Source organism: Indicator indicator, chromosome 15 (genome assembly GCF_027791375.1).
Source record: "Indicator indicator isolate 239-I01 chromosome 15, UM_Iind_1.1, whole genome shotgun sequence".
NCBI lineage: Eukaryota > Metazoa > Chordata > Aves > Piciformes > Indicatoridae > Indicator > Indicator indicator.
The window spans coordinates 16,755,170-16,775,372 of record NC_072024.1 but is presented as its reverse complement, the minus strand read 5'-3'; the positions used below and the strand labels follow the sequence as shown (position 1 = coordinate 16,775,372).

Below are 20,203 nucleotides of genomic sequence, written 5' to 3'. Positions count from 1 at the left end.
CTCCAAGGATCTGCTTCTCAACCAGATCATTAGCCAGGCAAACTCAGGTCTGGACAAGGTTCCCAACCCTATGTCTGAAATGAAAACTGTGGGTTTTCACTATTCATTACACAAGTTGCAAAATGCCCTAGGGAAGCAGACAAACCTCAGTGTGTGTTTAAAGGTCCACAAGGATGAAAGTCCAAATAAAAATACTTTTAAATACATCTTGGGCAGTTTTATCCCTGACAGAGGTTTTACACAGATCTGAGGTGGGAGAAAAAAAAACCACAACATTTTTAGAAGATTGCAGAGAAATTTTTGCTTTGGATTTGTTGTTGCCATAATCCAGTTGATTGCTAGAACTACTCCCCTAGCAGTACTACCCCAAGGGCTAGGTGTCAAAAGATGATTTTCCTGCAGTGGGAAGCCTGGGCCCAGGAATGAGGGCAGCCTTCTCAGCTATCTGCTCATGGCTTAAGGAACAAAAAAAACTCATCTATCTCCAGCTTCCCCTTGAGTTTCACCTGAAAGCAAAGGACACAAACACCCATGTAAACCTGATGCTGGCTGCTGACCCCCCCTACAGCAGCTGTAATGCTAGATATACTTTACAGCAATGACCCAAGACTCCTGTTACTCCAAAAAGCTATTTCCCCACCTTCCTGCTGAGAAAAGGCTCAGCTTTTCCATCCAGACCACAAGCACCCCCTCTACTTCAGGCACCATACCTCAACAAGCAGTTGTCACAGGACTGCTTTCCTATCCTCATGCACTCCTAGGCAAGAAAATCCTCTTAAAACAGGCAATTAATGTAGAGATGGCTTCAGAGCATCACGAACTTCACTAGGGAGATTGTGGCTTTCCAGAACTAGGGCCTTTTATTAAAAAGAGGAGGATTTTCTCATTTCCCCTCTAAGAAACCAGCAAGTTGTATCACACTGGACACGCAAAACTTACAGCACTCCATCATCTCTCTACAAAATGTTTATTGGTAGCAGCCACAACATTGAATTCTCCACATGTGTAGTATTTTGCAACAAAGTTGACTCCATGCATTTACACCCATCCAGGAGATCCCACCTAGGAGGTAAACTCCTCATTAGCAGTTCACGAGCAAGGAGACCATTTTCCAAGAAGCTCACTAGGATCCTTGCTCAACCCGAAATCCCATTGAGTCTCTTAAAGTGCAAATATAGTCCAGAGGCATGGGAAAAGAGACACTGCTGCTTCCAAATTTGTTCACTCAATTGCTCCTGTGTCCCTTAGAGCAGGGGCTGGGACATTAACCAAGGACCTGCAAGCCAAAAAAAAACAAAAACAAAAACAAACAAACAAACAAACAAAAAAAAACCCAAACAAAAAAAACCTCACAACACCCACCAAAACCAAACCAAAACCCCAAACCACTCTCAAAATACTAACCCAGAATTATACCCAAAAATCTCCAGCCCAAGCAGATGTGCTCAGCCACCATCACTGCCTATTTAGAGGTGGGCTTTGAGTCTCATTTCCTGTTTGTTTTGAAGGTCTTTTTATCTTATCCTAAAGAGCATGGGGAACATTGATCTTTTAAGTGTCAAATCTGGAGGGGGAATGCTGCTTTCTGCTTTCCTGCTTGGCTTTACACAAGGCTAGACATTCTGCTAAACCTGCAAGCACTGTTTCTAATGAGGTCCATTTCTCATTAGCTGGCTGCCATGGAGAGGACAGGAATTGCAGTCCTGATGCTTTTTAAAAAGGTTCACAAGCTGAATGCTAAAAGCTTTAGTCACCTTTCCTGTCTAACCTTCTAAAGATATGTGATACTCAAGTTCCTTGACAACACTTGGCACATTTCTTTCTTCTAAAGGCAGATGGAAAAGAGTGCTACAACCAAGAAAGATTTATTTGCCTCTGTGTGGGTGTCAATCAGCCCTGGGAAGGCATCTGGCTTTAATTTCGAACTGAGCATTACTGCTATGTTGTGCACAAACCTGTACATTTATTTTCACTCCAGTGTGTCCTTCTGGACCAGCCCTTCGGTCTTCTTTCCCTTAAACATTTCACACTGCAACACACAATGTTTTACACCACCACAAGGGGAAGAGAGCTGAACAATGCTCTTCAGACAAGTGCTCAAACCACATCTGCAAAGAGCACTTTTAGAAGAAAAGACTTCCAAGTGCTTCCCTATGAAAAGGACAAGTAAAGCTGCTGGAGGCTCTTCACCTCCTCAGGCAACAGACTTGGTAAACCCCTGAAAGATGATTTTACTACTGAACGTTACAGTTTACCTGTTAAGTGCACTACAACGCCCCCCAAACACCCGTATGTTACAAACCACTGCAAAATACAGCTGCTTACAGAAACACCAACAATGGTAAAATAGCACCAAGCAGCCTGAAATGCAACAACACTGAGTTGAAGAAGCGGCTGTGGAGAGCTAGTCAGCTGTTGAGGACTGGGATGACTTGGATCTCCCTTTGTGCTGGCCATCCAAGGTGACAGCAGGACAGTATGGCAAGAGGGATGCTGGTGTAATAGCATGGATCCCTCACCTGCATCTCCAAGGGCAGGCCTGGTGGACAGGATCAAAAGCATCTGTCCAGTGTTCTGTTCCCTCCTCCAGCCAGGGAGAGATGTTCCAAATGAGACAGGCCTCCACAGCTGAGATGAACTTTGCTGCAGCAGAGCTACACCTAGACAATTGACCTAAGGCTAGAGAACATGCCCATGCCTGCCACCTCACCAGCATTTCAGAAGCACACGACTGGGCAACAGAAAGAATCATCTTTCCAAGCTGTAGCCCTGCACATAAAGCCAGCTGTGTTCGGAAAGGCAAGAATACAATGGACACCTCAGTTACACTGAGCCTGTCCCAGCCTGCTGGTGGATGCATTTGATCAATGCAGTGTTTCAGGAACAAGAAAGCAGAACCAGGCTTGAAGACCAGCTTGCCAGCTTTTCTGTGCCACTCACCCACAAGCCTCTCTGGAGCAAGAGAGCACATCCCTCCCGTCCCTTGGAACAGGGCCACAGAAAGTGGAAGTCACCACAGTCCCATGGAAGATTGTAACTTCAGTTCTGTAGACACGATCTAAACAAAGGAAGCACTGCTCTTTTGGGACTGTCACTGAAACCCCACAGGACCTGTGACAAAATGCATGATGAACGAAGTGCAAATCAGTTTTATCAACAAAGGGATATAGACCTAAGGCCAGTGTGGGGAGAACGTAATGGAACTGATTTACAAACCAGGAAGCGAAAACTGCATCTGTGAAGGTAAGCAGCCTAGACACCTCACAATACTGGCCCACATCATATTCTTTAATATCTAAAAGTAAAAAAATATGGCCCATTCCCACTGCCCTCCCACCCCCACAGTATTTACAAACAACATCAGCCAAGATGACACATAATGAAGATACACAGGCAGACTGTACTTTCAGTCTCAGCTTGGTTTCTTCATTTTCCTGCCGATAGCCTCCTTTATTGCTTGGGACACTGACTGGACCTCAGCAGTGCTGTCTGTGCCCCCCAGGATGCTGGCACAGCAAACAGCAGGGTAAGCTCTGGCAATGGACAAAACCTGTATGGTTTGTGGCACACTAAATTGCCAAAAACCAGATGACAATTATGCATCATCTATATTCATAGTCACCCATCTTGAAGTGCATGTTCCACTGCAAGAGAATCCAGCATCTGCTCTCTACATTGGAAGCTGTCAATGTTCACATTTGGCACACAAGTAACTTTGCATCTGTGGACTGCAGTGAAAGCAGAAAGATCCCAAATGTGAAAAACATGCACTTACGGGAAGGAACTGCACATTCCACCTTGGAGCATCGATAGCCTTGTGCACTTACAGAAGGAAAACGCAGTTACAGCTTAAAAAAATGCCACAAACATTTTGTAATTAAAACAGACTTCACTGCTCTTAGAAATAATACTGTGTCAGTCAGTTCCAACTTCAGATGAAGCCTGCTGGGCACAGACTGTAAGGTAGCATGCCACTTTGGAACATGCCAGGAGGCTGAGCCGAGAAGTCCTTGCAAAGGAATGCACCAAATAAAGGTAAGACATGGAGGCGTGTGCAGGAACAGGAACACAGTCCAGGAGACCTAGGCAATTCCAGTACTATGCTTGCAGTGATGTGCTGCTATTAGCAGTATGGAGATCCTCCAGCAGCAGCTGCAACGTAGGAATTAGTCATCGATAGTTGGCAACCAAAAGGCCTACAAAACAGGAAAGAACAAACATCTTTTACAGAGCAGAACACATACTCAGCACACTGTAGGAGCTGGTCACTGCTACCCTAAGCACACAGGCAGAGACTACTGAAGAGGCAGCAACACCCTCAGCAGTTTAAGGTTACAATCCTTGCTTACACTGGTGTGGCTCATACTGCACCTTCTCTAGAGCAAGCCGGGCTTACACAAACTGAACATACCAGCCGTGTACAAGGACCTAAAGAACTCATGCTTCTGCTCATGCACTCACTCACTGCTCTGCTTTCATCTGTTTGGTTCAAACCCTGGCTTGCCAGGTGTCCCACTTCACACATCTGTCTGGCGGTAAGGCACAACCCAGCAATAGCCATCAGAGGCACTGAGCCTTCCCAGATTCATTTCTAGAAGGGTCAGCACCTCAGTGAGCCAGGAGGAATTTAAAACACTTTGCTTACCATATTGGAACATGCGCTAGCAAAAGTCATGAATTTTGGATTGAACTGCAGACAGGTTATAGGACCTGTGTGTTTCCCATCCAGCACAGCCACCTTCATCCCACTTTCCCCATTCCAAACATGAATCTTCCCATCCTCTGAACCTGCAGGCGGGAGTGAAAAGCAAAATATGCAAGATACAGTGGAGAGGCCATCAAAGAAAATGCAGAGCATAACCTTTTTCTGTCAGGCAACTGTAGGAACAAGTATGCCTCAGCTTAACCTTTAACATTCTCAAAGGGTACTACTAGGGCACTGCCAAAACATCACTAGAGTTTACACACTGGTGTTCGGGCAGCAGGTTTGCATCTCTGCTCTGCAGAGACTCAACCATGCAGCACAGTGCAACACCTTTATGGCAAAAAAGGTTAACAGCTAGGGTCACCCAGTAGAAGAGGAGAGCTGACACCATCCAACTGAGGAAAGACCCTTGCCAACTTGCACCAATGTGTGAGAGGCTGAAAGCTGACTGTAAGAGTCATTGTTCACACAAGTTCTCAGTTCAGACACAAAAGGAGACAAATATTTCACTTGGAAGGCACAGAATCAACTCAAAGGCTTTACTACTGAAGGTAACCAGATTTCAATGCACTGTGTCCAAGAGGAACATATGTACTGGAGATGCTGACTCCTCCACACTGATACACTGGGACATGTTTTCCTTTTAAAATGGCACCTTGCAAACTCTGAGGCTGGGCACCTAATGCTTTTATAAGTAAGTTATGCTTTGGTCTTATTTTAAATAGGATTCCTAATGAAAATACAGAAGCAAAAGAAAATTCTTTGTATTTATATGTATAGCGTTTCAGGGAAGAAAAATTACAGCTTAATCATATGGAAATCTGAATAGAATTAAGTGTTCTGGAACTTCTTCCACTATAGTTCACATTTGAAAGGGCAAAACAGGAAGGTATGTGCAATAAAGTGCTCTCCAGAGACAGACTAAACAAAGAACTCCACCCCTCTTTCTCTGCAATCAGGAAGTTCTCAGCCAGAACACCAAATGAAAAAAAATAGTTGTTCTACCAAGACTCATCCAGGAAAAATGAGGATCTGGATACCCATGACCACAAAGTTAAATATTATCTGGTGTACCAGCCACATAAATAAGGACAAGATATGGTGCTAGGAGAGGGCAGCACTACACTGATGCCACTGCTGGCTCTGATTGGTGTTCACAGGTCCTGCTGGGTAGCAGAATGACTGAAGTGCTTATTGTGGTGAGCCCAACCCATCGCACCAGCTTTACAAGAGTTGCAGCTGCTTTTTGCCACCAGCTTCACTCAAGAGTCCCTCCTGCAGGGGGGTGAGGAAGGGGGCTGAGGAAGGGGGCCTGGGCCAGAGGAATCAGGCTAATGCCTGTTTCTATCAAGGGTGAAGCAGAGCTGTTTCGACAGACATGGGGGTTTACAAGAGCCAAATGAACAAAATGCAGCTGCCCCAGCACATCACCAGTGGAAGAACGTCCCTGAGAGGACTGTAAGAACAATATCCAGCAAAAACAGGTGTCTTGCTCATCAGGCAAGGAAGGGCAGGCCCCAGAACACTGAGACAGCACGTGAATGCATCCTAGCCACGAGGTGAGGATCCCTGACAGAAATTATATGACAGGTCTCCATGCATTACAATAGTTTGTCAGATTCTTTTCTTGTTTTGAATAGCATTTGTATATAAAGGAAGAAGTAATTCTTGTAGGCTTGTTTGCATTTCAGTTGAGAAAATGCTGAGTGAACTAACAAACTACAGAACTGCCAATTCAAAGACAGCTTACAGCTGCGTTGTGTTAACTAAGTACATCCTACTTCCCAAGAGACACAATTTTAGTCCTTCATAACACCCCTAATTTCAGAGCACTGAAATTCTTTCCAAGAAGAATTATCTTACCTATCATGATGAACTGAGAGTCTGGTGTGAATGATGCCTCCAGCGTGACAGCCTTACTATTGTTATAACCCTGTGGCACAAAACAGGAGAATATGTACTAGAGTGTGTCCACAGTAATCTCACAGCCAAAGGGCATCTGCTCCCAAAACTAACACCAAGTTTCAAGCAGGTAACACAGGCAAAGTGCTCACCCCAAATGTATGCAGGATGGCTCCTTTAAAGGCATCAATCAGTCGAATGAACCCTCCATTAGTTGATATGAGGATGAGTTTGCCATCATTACTGAATTTCAGGCCTGTCCACTCACACGTTCGATCATATTGCATCTTAAAGGTAGCAAATGGCCCCTTCCAAGAGAAAAAAAAAAAAAAAAAAGAAACATTGCAGAGGTTCTGTATGCACTGCTGCTAACACTACTCTGCTTTTAACCTTGGATGAGAAAAAAAGTTTAAGATTTATCAAAATAACATCTTCAGCTCTAAAAATAAACAAAACCGAAAAGGAAACTGTCATGGCAAAACCAAGTCACTGTACTGTGTAAGTTTCAAAGAAGAAGGAATCCACAGTTTCCAGAGCAAAAGGAGAGCCACAGCAGGGTGTTTCAAAACTCAGTCCCATACTCTACCACATTCAACAGCAGAAATTAATTTAAGGTGGAATGAAGTTTTCAAACAAGGCTGCTAACCAGAGTTACAGAAAGAGCTTGAGCCAAATGCTATTGTTGCTTTGAAAACCATGGAACTCTCTATGCTCAGTGCTCAGCCAGTTCAGCTGCCCACCCAATTACAGCTTCCTTTGGAATTTCCATTCTTTGTAACAATCCTGGCTCCTCCTTTGCCAGTATTTTCACAAAATAAGCAGCAAAGAAAAAACAAACATCCAGAACATCAAAACCCAACAAAATCAAAAAGCCTAAAAAGGAGTCTGAAAGAGGTTACAGAGTTAGCAGAAATAAACTTTAATATTGGTTCAAGAGTGGATGTCAGGATTTTTCTGTTTGTGAGACGTGGACTTACTGAAAACTCCCCATGTGCCAAGGTGGCACACCACACACAGCAAGCTGGAGTCAAGACATCCAGCCTCTGAATACTGAGCTTAGACTAGTTCTTACAAGCTGTACAAGTGTAAGAAGTGAAGTTAGGATAGCTCACCTTGTCAAAAGAACGGAGATCATAAAGCTTCACCATTTCAGAATTGACTCCTGCAGCAAAAATCAACCCTTCTGGGTCAAAAGAACACACAGGCTTCCCCTGCAGATGCATTAAACCCTAGAAAATAGCAGTGGTCCAAATTACATTGTGAAACTAATGCTCCCATTTCTACCACCACCTTCTAAACCCACTGTGAGCAGAACAGCAGCCTATAACTGCACTTCGATTGTAAATATTGTCATTTTACAAAGGCTCAGATCTCAGTCTCTCAAACACAATTCTGACTACTTCATGCCATCATACAGAGCTTCCAATTTGCTGCAATGACAAAGTTTACACTAAATCAAATCAAGACCTCATTCAAGTTGTCACACACTCAAGAAGTACCCAGAGAAAGAATTATGATGAGGCTGTATTAACGATCAGACTAGAGAGCACTACAAGACACTGATGCTGGAACTGACAGCAACACTTTAATAATATGGTTGCAAAGGAGAAGGGAAAAACCAAACAAACAAAAAAAAAAAAAAGGCAAGTAGCAATCACTACAGAGCACACCACTGCTGAACTCCCCATGCCCATCTAATGCAAGTCAACAGACCTTACATATTAAGGCTGACAGGTTACTCTCGACTCTTATTTTTTAATGTTAACTCTTTCTTAACTCACATAGTAGAAAAGACTTAAGAAAATTTGGTAGAAGCCAATGAGACATATGATCCTGATTGGCAGGTCTGTGTGTTAGCCAAATCTCTCCATGTAACTATGCACACAAATAAGAACATATTTTTCAGTAAATCAACAAAACATTTAAGAAGTTCCTGCATTTCTGAAATACCATTCTTCTCTAGAGAAATCTAGACTTTACTACACCTCTCTTCTTCCCAATTTAGGACAGTTTTCCTGTCATCTCTGAAAGCTTAAGCACTGAGCTAGCCAGTACTCTGAGCCCCCACAAGTAGCTATCTCTGGTTTCCACATAATAGTTCCAGGCGCTACGGCTGCCATCTCATGGGCAAACTGAAAATCACAAGAAACACTTCCTGTTTCCCAAACTGTGCTAGATGCATCTTCCAGTTCCAAGTCCTAGTTTTACCACTCTTATAACTTCAGGCACTAGTGTAAATCTCAGATGCAATACTGATTTTACAACCCTATCTCAGCAACTTTGAGACCAACATTCATGCCAAGGGAAACAAGCATTGAAGGCACACTCCTGGAGAAAGGCAAAATTAAAATTTCTGGTCAGAAAAAGCCTGGGTTTAAGATAGATAAAACCATTTTGTAACCAATGTAACCTTCTCTACGTTTGCATTAACAGTTACATCATCTAGAAAGTTCTTCACAGAGAGAGTGGTTGGCCATTGGAATAGGCTGCCCAGGGAGGTGGTGGAGTCACCATCCCTGGAGGTGTTCAAGAGGGGATTGGACGTGGCACTTGGTGCCATGGTTTAGATAGTCATGAGGTTTAGGGTGACAGGTTGGACTCGATGATCTTTGAGGTCTCTTCCAGCCTTCCTGATTCTATGAAAAAGTAAATAGCCATGTCTCATAAGCAAAAGAGTGCCAGCGAGATGGGAAGACAGGAAAACATAACACTGCATGTCCAGATAGAGGGACAAAACAGCTCATTGTCAATAAAAGGTGGAGATTCTACTTAGAGTGTTTCATTCCTGCCCCTACTGCCAGCTCTGATACTTTTCTCAGCCCACACAAGCTTCCTTCCAATAAGAAAAATAAGAGTGTTCCAGTAAAAGAAATAAAAATAAATCAGGTTTTGCCTTGCTGGAAAGTTGAATCTCTTCCCAAACAGGTCTGATAAACAACAAAGGTGGTACACGGAGCAGGTAGACCATACGGCTGCTGTGTTACTTTAGACCATCAGTTTCTTCATCAAGTTTAATGGCATCAATTTAAAACACACTATAAACACTCTAAGATGCATTCCCAACCCAGGAGAGATGCTGGCTAAGAGAAGACATTTTCTGCCTGAGGTAGCAGCCAGATGAACAAATTGATCACACCCAGCTCTTATTTCAACAGCTGTGGGTGTTACTTCTTACTCTTTCCAGTGTCACTCCAGCAGAGACAAAGGTGAAAGTAAGTGGTGTTACACAATGTGACATACATATTTCACAGAGATTTGTGACTGAGGCTCCTTCAGCACTCCGGGAAAGTGTCAACAATACATCAGCAGCACACATTTCTGGCAGCAGTTGTTTTATAACAAGCATACATCCATTTTTCATCTCTTTAACTGAAAAGGCAACACGCTGCAAGCATGAATTTGATATCTTACCTACCTGGCAATTTGGAGAGCGGAGATCCCAAAGTCGAATAGTTTTATCGAGGGACCCAGAAATAAAAGTATCATCCACTGGAGACATCGAAAGAGCAACCACTCTGCAACACAGACAACCATACGCATCAGAGACACACAAACGAAGTGAATGGAACACCACCTACCCCAAACAGCTGTGTACAAGCTCATAACTACCATTAACAGTTCTGCAAAGTGAAAAACCAGAGCAAACCTAATTTAACTCAAGGTCATTACAATCATTATTTCACTTTCTCCTGTACTGTCTCCAAGCCACCTCTTACCTTTTTGTATGCCCTGGGAAATACCGAATGTATTTGTTGTCGTGCAAGGAGAGGTATCGGATTGTGTCTGAAAAGAAACAAACCAGAAGCTTTATTGCACTGTGAACAAAACATTGTTTAAAACTGCTCACAAACAGCAAACTTGCCAAGGTCAGTAAGCCTGGTCATTTAATTTCAAGTCAGACTTTGAAACAGAATCAAGAAACAGGCATAAACCAACTTTGCTTCCAAGGCAGAACTGAAAATCAGGCACCAGGAAAAGACACTTCCCACAGTCTTAAGTCCTATTACATCTTAAAGGCAAACTCCCATGTGATTTGTGCAAGTTAATTTCAAAGGTGCTAGGATTTAAGTACCAGTAGGTTTGATTCCATTGTTCTCACAAAAGTGAGAGTATTAAATTTACAAAGCTGATACTACCAGGGTTTTTTTCCTGTACAGCATGAATTTTGCTGTCTTGCCTACATACACATCCAGCAAGTAAGTCTCCACCTAAGTAGCAGGCACAGAAAATGTGCAAATTCTACCATTTAGCCAGAGAATATAAAAACATGAACTTCAAAGCCAGGACAAGAGCATTAAAAAGTAGAAAATCTCCTTTCTTTTTCTCTTAATCTGATAATCAGCAGCTTCATACCTCCTCTGCACTTAGAGCAGCTAAGCTTTAAGAAGAGGACAGAGGAGTAATCTAAAACTTAGGCCACCTAAAGCAATCTTAAAAATTATATGGAATAAATCAAAGCAGCACCACCACCATTTCTCAAGTGGCAATTTTATTCTGAGTATAGATGAATATACCAAGAGTAGCTCAGGATTCTGGAAGATACTGTTGATCCTTCCTTCCTTCCAAAAAGTAAAAGAAATTCTTTTAAGAGGAAACAACTATTAAAGCACAGAAGCCACTCTTTAATCTTTATGTGCAGATCCATCTGAGAGATGAAATGTGAAGAGCACCTGCTGAACCTCTGATATCTGAAAATAACAGCAAAATTCCTTCTCTCACTAGTTAGAGGGCACTAATTTAAGTTATTGCTGGATGGCAGAGATTGGCGTTATGCACCTGCACCATGGAGTGTCAAGAGACTCCACGCTGCTGTAACAAGTCCTGCTGAAGCTCCAAAGATACTGAGGGAAAAGGATATTTTTACTTTTGACTCAGAAGAACAGGAGCCAAGAAGATACAATATGCAGACAGCATTTTAACATTGACAAGGGCAACTGTGTTCAGATCTTTTTAAAAGGCTCATTCATTCAGCAAAATTCAGTGGCTATGAAAAAATGCTCAAGCTACCATTTTCACTTGAGGTTTCACATCAAGCTGAGATCAGAGTTCTAGATCATCCTCCAGTATTTGACAAGAAACTACAACTGACTGATCAAGCTGGAAACATGGTGCTGGTCATGCATAAACTCCAAGAGATATGAGGTGACTAGCCAAAGCATAAATCCCCAACACCATCATCACATCCCACCATGGCTAGAATCAATATGCTTCAAGGATGCTCTTAAAGACACATCTCTAGGTTTTTCTGCAAGAACTGTTGTTACCTGGTTTCTGAAGTATCCATGCAGGACTTCACCTTCCTTTGCTCAAGAGGAAGCACCAGGGAGAGACGATCCTTTATGATCCGTTTTGTTGGCAGTGCTCTGTCCCAGGCAAGGCAGTGGCCTGTACAGTTATCTCCTGTACCGGGTGGTATCATAGACCCTCAAACTGTACAAACTACTACCTCAGCCTGGAATCAGGCAAGAGGAGCTATCTTCAAAGGTCTTGAGGAAATATTCAGTGGGAAGTGGACTGGTAGCAACTCCCAACACATACAATTCTTGGGAGCAAGTGCCAGTACTCCTATAACACATTCCTGGGCTCATTTTCCCTCCCAGTAACTGCTTAACAGATTACAGACAATGTGCTTTGCCCAAGGCTGCATGGATTATAGACTAGAGAGTATCTAGACCCCAAAACAACACACTGCTGGTTTTATTAGGCTCATAGTTTGCAACAGCAACAAGTAATTCCACTCTTTCTTTTCTCCTAATCAAGTATTTATCATAACGTTCCCCTGAAAGACAAAGACTCTGAAGTTTTATTTCCTCAAAGGCTTATCAGTACTTATAAATAAAAACTTAGAAGTCAAAATTATACTAAAAATATTTCATTGATTAAATAACAGCCAAGTCAGAAATGTGACAAATTACTAAGTAAATAATGCAAGTAGGTTGTGACTCAAACTAAAAAGGCAAGAGCTTTCCATCACAACTCTAATCCTTTTACACCATTAAATCAAATACTATTGGAACCTTCCTTGTTCCTCTAGTTTTGGGCTCAGGCTGTTCTAGTTTAACCTGAATTCCTAACTCTTAACTGCCACCTGATGCACATTCATAACCTTTTAAACTACTTAAATAACCTAGCACATACCACAAAGCACCATTATCCCTACTGTCATGCTCCATCTCTGCAAAAGGAAAACCAAAACAAAGCCACTACGCTAGAAATTATTTCAAGTTTATAAATAAGAGTGACCTACCCCATTTATAAAATGCTATGCTAAGAGACTTGTTCACTGAAAAAACTCTCTCTGCTCTCCCTGGCTACAACGAACAAAATTGAGACAAAGTTTGAAGCAAACACTAACTGTTTCCAACCTTAGGAAGACTTCATGCCAGGTCAACTTGCGTTTTAAATTCAATTCAACTACATTAACAGAAAATCTGACACAAACGTCTAGAAGCCCTTTGATGTCATGACTTTACAGAGTGTAGCTATCACAGAGACACTGTGGAGAAACAGCATGAAAATGAGTGGTCTATCACATTGAAAAAAAATTACAGAAGCACAGCTAACCTCAGAACAGATCTGTGACCTCCTCCAGATTTGGCTGATGACCTGAGTTACCTGAACTTCCTGCCCTTCCTGCTGCATACAGAGAATGGAAAAAACATTCCCTCCTTTTGCAACTGACTCGTGTGTACCACACAGAGATAAGGCACCTAACCCACCTTCTGGCCACATGCTCCTTCTATCTCATTTTGCACATAAGAAATTAAGAGACAGAGGCTGACTGACAGCACTGGTATCAAACAGCAAAGCAAACAGAAGAACTTTTATGGGACTAACAACATTTAACCTCTTAGTTACTGCAGCAACGAACAAAGCTCACATCAGCATGCTCAAGGGAGTATCAGGGTGCATTACAGTTGAACATTAAACCCTCTAACAGTCTTTATCAGTTTCTCAGTGAAAAGCTGCTACGTTTTTCCCCTTGTTTTTTTTAGAGCTGTTTATCCAGGCACATAGTTTTAGGTGTAAGGAGATTACACATACTCAACTCCAGTGGATCACTTACCATCTATTTTGTTGGAGCTGTACACAACAGTGTTGGCAGCATGTGTGTACCTGATGAGGTCCACTCCATACTTCTTACTGTACAATGTTCTCTTTGGCCTGTCACAAGGAAGCAGAAAGAATGGCACTCATTGCTACAAGAAGCCCAAACTGAAACACATGAACAAGGCCTATTTTCATTGAGATTTTTGTAAGATTTGTTCAAGTCATCAGATGTTTCATATAAATAAAGAAAAGCTTTTGTATTTGATTTTCAAACAAGCACCTTGGTGCTTTCTTCAAACTCATCCCCAGGCCTGAGGAGCTCTCTGTAACACCTGTAAAATACACTTGTCTCCTCCAAAAATCCTCTTCCCTGTGTCTACTCTAAAAAGAACATGAAGAGCAAGCAAAATGAGCCTTTAATGTCAAGCAGCACTGCCTCATCATTCCCTTGTCCATCCAAAACTCTCATTAATCTGCTGCTTATTTTAGATTGAGAATAATTTGTTCTTTTGTTCTCTTCCTTGAAAACCTAGAACAGGGTGTTTCATTCATAATAGGGCTTCTTGGTATTACCACAATCATGGAGCCATACCAGTAGCCTGTAAAAGCAATGGTAACAGAGGGACTCTCAAACTATTAGAGAATTACACTCATATCCAATCTTAATTAAAGTGTGCAATTGCAACAGAATTAAAGACATTCCAGTGAGAGTGAAGGCAATATACAAAAATGGATTTTTAGGCGTCTGGTAAGCAAATGATGCACTGCTGTACTGGAAACTTAAACTGCAAAGTAAACTCAGAAGTAGCTGGTTAACAGGCATATCCTGCAGCAGCCATGCCTGCTTAAGCAGTGCATGGCCTCCACACATAACCCTATTTTTCCTCAACTGAGGCAGCACCGAGGTTTCAAAGCTGGGCAGTCAACCAACAAGGATACAGATCCACACCAGAAATAATACAATCTCTTCCAAACGTTATTTTTAATCCAGAAATTCATAACCCTGGTTATTCCACAGGCCCACAGTATATTTTACCAACACAAACCAAAGACAACAGCACGAGAATGAAAGCAAACAGGAGTGGTTTAAACCCAGCACTACTGCCAAAAGAAAAGTTTATCAGACTACACCCTCAGACTAGGTATTTCTAAAATGTTCTACTTTTTCCTTGTTTTCATTAGTCTCAGTTGACACACCCAGAGCATGAGTTGGAGACTTTTCACATCAGAACAAAACTAGACATTCATTCTCAAACAGCAAAAGCCATAGAGCCTTGACTTCAAACCAACTTGCTGGGGACAAGCCCCTACTAACTGAAAGCCAATCTGGCCAGTGTAATTAAAGCCCATACACCACCTGCACCACTTAGACCAGATCACAAGCAGATCTTTCCTCAGTTCCATCAGTGGCTTTTTAAACCAAATTTCAGAAGCAAACAGGCTACAAACTGAAAACACCACATCAAGTGCAAATTTAGACCCCAAAACTCTGTAGCAGTATGCCCCAGATAACTACAGAGAACAGTATGGAGAGATATCTCAGCTATGCTGTTGACTGAACTGGAAAAAAATCCCACCAACCTCAAAACACTCTAAGACTCTCCTGCCTAGTCTGGCTCTTCCTTATCTGTGAAAAGCTCAGAGCACAGAAGCTCTGTGTAGAATCAATTAATATACAGAGACAATAAAAGTCTACGTTCAGACAGAAAGCACATTTACCAAAAAGTACTTCTGTGTTCTCAAGTACTACTCTGTTCACACAAAGGTGAAGTTTTCATGTAAGCTGATACAAGCAGAAGCATGTCACTTCATGCAAGACCAACTGCCTGTGCCCCATTGAGTATTTAAAAAACACAAACTAGAAAACTCATTTTATGTACTTTTTAAAACAAATCACAACCACTAAACATAATTCCAAGTTAGAGGTTAACCTATCCAGCCCACTTGCCAAGGAGGCAACACTGTCAAAGAAAAATGCTTTAATACATCACAGTCAAATCTGCTACAATGACAAAACAAACCCCAGGCAACTACTGCTGCAAGGAAAACCATCACCAGGCTCGCCAAGATCCACAGCTAAGCAGGAGTCCAGATCCATCATCTCTTAATTTGTATAAACAGTACACAATTTATATACCCTAAAATACAAATCAAACTTTTGCTAGAGCACCATTGTACCACACCAAGGTTACAAGCATACAGCCACAAGCCACCCATTCCCAGCCTCCAGGACTGCTGCCTTAACACATAGCTCTGCTCTCAAACTTCTCAGACTACTCTCAAGCCCCAAAAAGATACAGGTTAAGCCCCTTGCTATATTTTTGAGCCAGCCTACTGTGGAGGTATCTGGTGATGCAGAATGGGTTTAAAAATTAACAATTTAGTTTACACATTTTGACACTGAAATGGAACCTCAGGTCCAAAATTACTGGATGCTCTTGAATGAGGACATGCTTTTCAAGTTTGTTACCTAAGCTTAGAATACACAATAAGGAAATCCATGTTTCAAGGAGATAATCTTATCCTGTCAGTCTTGGACCACATATCATCGCTTATGCTGTCCTGACACTGTTAGAAACTGAAAGTCAGCAAGACTGGGCTTGGTCATGCTGGTTACAAGTCTCATAGCTGCAAGGCTCATTTTGGTATGGCAAAACAAAGCAAACTCGGTGAGGGTGTACCTAAAGTATAGTCAAACACAGCTGCATTTTAATTCTGCCCACAGAACTGCTCATTCTACTCAATCAACAAGTTCACAAATGTTGCCATTTTTGCTTAGGTAATAGTTTTAACGTTTAGGTCATTTGATGAAGTAGGGTATCTCATAATGAAACCCAGCAAGCAGAATGTTTCCACTTAGCCATTCATTAGTAACGAAATAGACAAAAAGGTGACAGTTCCAGGACTGTGAAACAGTGGTTTAAGAGAAAAAAAAAAAAAAAAAAAAAAAAAAAAAAAAAAAACACAAAAAACCACACCCACCACACACCAAAAAACACTACAGGCCTGAAACTGACAAATTCCACCACCTCAGTACAGCGATCATTAGCAGACTTGGTATTTTTTCTCCACACAAGTCTCTAGTGACAAAGCCATTCACAGCTAAAACTTTTCAGGTGAGAGACAAAGGGTGTCCTATATACCCAAGTACCTCTAAAAATCACTGTTACACTGTTGGGTCAATTGATACTACCTGAGAAACTTTCAAATTAATTTTACAGCTGCTAGAGAAAGGCATCCTGAAACTGGAGTTACCTTGATGAAACTACTCTCACTGCCCTGTAGCACTGCAGTAGATGACCATCGATCTTCTACATTTAACTTAATTAAAGCAAACCCTCTGAATGCAAAGCACACATCAGGACTGGATGGAGATAGGGATGAAAGGATCAAATGATTCCCAACCCATCTAACTATTCTTTACAAGTTTGAAAGGGGAAGAGCAATCAATACCATCTGCATTAACATCACTCACCCCTTCTACTAGTGTATATAATTAGGATCTAGAATACAATCCATGTCAGACACCATATGTATAAAGTTACCTATTCTTACATAAAAATTAGATCATTACAAATAAGAAGTCACTCTAACAGATAGGGAACACTGACCACTTCAATGTGTAAAACAAGCCAACCAAACACAAGTGTAAAATAATATACAATAAACATTCTACAACATTAAGAGAATATGCAGGATGCAATCTTTCAAACACAGCAAGTATGATGTCTTGGTCTGCTGCAAAAATGCAGAAGGATATATACACACACTCCCACACATCTGGTGATACAGAAATACCTGCTTTACAAGAAAATTTATGCAACACTGACATCTACCTCCTGGCACTCCCAAGCCATTTCTTTTTCATTCCTGCATTATCCTGCCCTTTCTATTCTCACTCCTACAATACACATGGTCATTTCTTTTTCCCTTTATGGATGTATGTGATGCTCTCTAGTCTTGACTTTAAAAAACAAAATGAAACATACAAACAACCTCAGTGTTACATCTTTACACCAAAAAGTACCTGAAAATTAAAACTTAAAAATTTTGTAGAATTTAAAGTAGCCAAATCCATATTTGTACCCGCTTAGGAAGATGTTATTGAAATAATTTGTTTCAATTTGTTCCAGCTCTCAAGGAATACAAATGCCTTTTGCACACATGCAAGACATGTTACTTGTGCTCTTATCTGCACGTTTTTATCCACTTATACTCAAGCATCATGTAAATTTCTGGGGCTTTAACCATAAGAGGACAAGCATCAAGTGATCAATGAAAGAAGATAAACTGGACAACTCTGTTTGGTGAGAAACACACGCCCCTCAATTCATTACCCATAGGTAACAGAAATCAATAAACACCTTGATTGATTAAATATTAATTAAGGCAAAGTTTGAAGACATATGTAAATCACACATGTATTGACAGAGGACTACCTTTATTTGCAACGTTCCCAGACCCCACTTAAGAGATAGGTTTTAAGGAAAACATCATCAAGTTTTCAGAACTTATAGCAAATACACATCACACCATTTTCTCCTTCTGACTTAAAGCACTTATCCAAGAAGCTACACTCAAATTATCCTGTTTAAAACGGCACTTCTGTTTACTGCCCACATCAATTGCTTCTACTTTACTTAGTGAGACTTAAGCCCAGAGAAACCAGAAAAGTCAGTTTATGTATCTGTACCAATTCCGAGCCCTGGAAAAGTAACCAGACTCAATCCTTCAAACTTAACAACTATTTAGTTCTCACAGCAGTGAATTTTCTCACACTTGGGAAATGACCTTTGCTGGATCCCGCCTACCAGAGATAATAAGCAGAACCACCCGTACTGCTGACAAAACCATTCTGCTCTGCAGCCCACTTTAATCGTTCATAAACCTTCCACCCCGCGTCGCACATCATGGTGGTTCCGCTTACAAGCCTACATTAAAATACAATAAACCAGAAGTTAAAGCGTACCATCCGGATCTTCCATCTCACCGGTAAAGAGCCGGGCAAGGCTTCTTCCCGAAAGCCACAACGGGCAGCAGCCAAACTAGCACCCCTCACAGCCCCACCCTACTCCTAGACTGCCCCAAGCCCTCCCGACGGCAGGCACCCCCTTCCCCGGCGGGGCGGCGGAGCAGGCCAAGCCAGGTTCTCGCCACTTACTTGCCCTCCTGGCAGTCATAAAGAACGATGGAGTCGTCGTCGCTGCTGGAGATGACGGTCTCGCCATTGGGGCTGAAGTCGAAACAGTTGATCTTGTCCGAGTTCTCTCGGAAGACCTTGGCCACGCGGAAGCTCCGCAGCACGTTGTCCGTCAGCTTCATCCCGCCGCCGGGCCGGGCCGCGCCGTGGGCGGCGGCGGCGCTGAGGGGAGCCGGGCGGGGCTCCGGGCGGCGGCGGGAGCGGGCGGGAAGGGCGTCGCGGGACGACGGGGAGCGGCAGAGAGCAGGAAGAGGCGGCGGGCTGAGGCAGGCGGCGCCCTTCGGCTTGGCTCGGCCTGCTCAGGCCGCGGAGAGGCGGCGCCTCCTCATTGTGTCCGCCATCTTGCTGCTCCGGGAACGACAGAGGGCGGTGCGCGGGGCACCCTGGGAAGGGGGAGGGCGCGTGCTCGGCCGCTGCGGGCCCGTGGGCCAGCGTGGGGGGGAGGGGCGCACGGCCTGCTGGGATGAGGAGAGCGCGGCGAGGGCATGGCCTGTGCCCGGCCGCCATATTGAGTGTGGCAGGAAGGGTTCCCTGCTCCGGCCCCGGGTGGCTGTCAGCGTCTGTGCGCCTCGCGATGCCCCAGGTAGGAAAAGGCCGGGAGCAGGGCCGGGAGGCTATGACGGGGCCAAGCTGTCATTATCCATCCATCTACCCACCCACCCATTACCCGCGGAGTTGGGGGGGAAAGTCGAATTGAGGGCGTGACAATGTCCTGTAGAGCGGGTACCGGCTTCGCGCCTCTGGGGAGGGAGTCACTTCCTGTGCTGGGCGGGGCCCGAGCAGCCCTGCGGAGCTGGAGGGACGGGAGGTGAAGGCGCGCTGTCGGCGGCCGGCATGCGCACTGCAGTGGCTCTCAGACGCTCTCCGAGTCGGTTTGCGCAGCGCGTGTTATGTCTGTTACAGAATGTACTGTACTTTTCCGCGTTAACTAGTCAGGAAGCAGTGTTTTAGAGGTGCAGAGGGTCCCGAAAGGTCCCGAGGACCGAGAGGTCCCTCCCCAGGGCACTTTTCAGAGCGCTGCTCCTTCACTGCCAGAGCTCATTACAGTGTCTGTACCCGCTGTGTGGCCCTTTGAAATAAGCGGTGATCGCTTTCTCTTTCTTTCCTCATACTTGCAGCTCAATTATTACACAGTTTTATTTCCCAGTGACTTTTATTCTAAAAACTGGCTTCCCAACGTTGCTACAGGAGCACCACAGCTGCAGCACTATGGGCTTACACCACACAAGGCGTCACGTAAAGAGCAGGAGCACGCACTTGACCTTTGAGAAAGACACCTTGGCTTTTGAGGCTGATGCTCCGATACGGGCACCTTGGAACTTTTTTTTTTTTCCCCACTATCATGA

At 43.3% G+C, this 20,203-nt stretch overlaps 1 protein-coding gene across 2 annotated transcripts; it reads right to left on the bottom strand.

The window, feature by feature from the left end:
* Positions 1-958: 958 nt before the first annotated feature.
* Positions 959-18,979, bottom strand: WDR82 (WD repeat domain 82). Of its 2 annotated transcripts, XR_008489249.1 has the most exons (10): positions 18,819-18,979; positions 13,674-13,771; positions 10,324-10,390; positions 10,023-10,122; positions 7,720-7,836; positions 6,760-6,915; positions 6,569-6,638; positions 4,646-4,788; positions 3,776-4,196; positions 959-3,058 (listed from the first exon to the last, which is right to left on the bottom strand). XR_008489249.1 is itself a non-coding variant. In XM_054387697.1 (9 exons), the coding sequence occupies exons 1-9, from the start codon at positions 18,977-18,979 to the stop codon at positions 4,167-4,169; spliced, it is 942 nt and encodes a 313-aa protein (XP_054243672.1). In that variant the 3' UTR covers positions 3,322-4,166. The 2 variants fall into 2 exon arrangements, 1 of the variants encoding a protein (XP_054243672.1); XM_054387697.1 differs by lacking the exon at positions 959-3,058 and having other exon boundaries at positions 3,322-4,196.
* Positions 18,980-20,203: the final 1,224 nt, after the last annotated feature.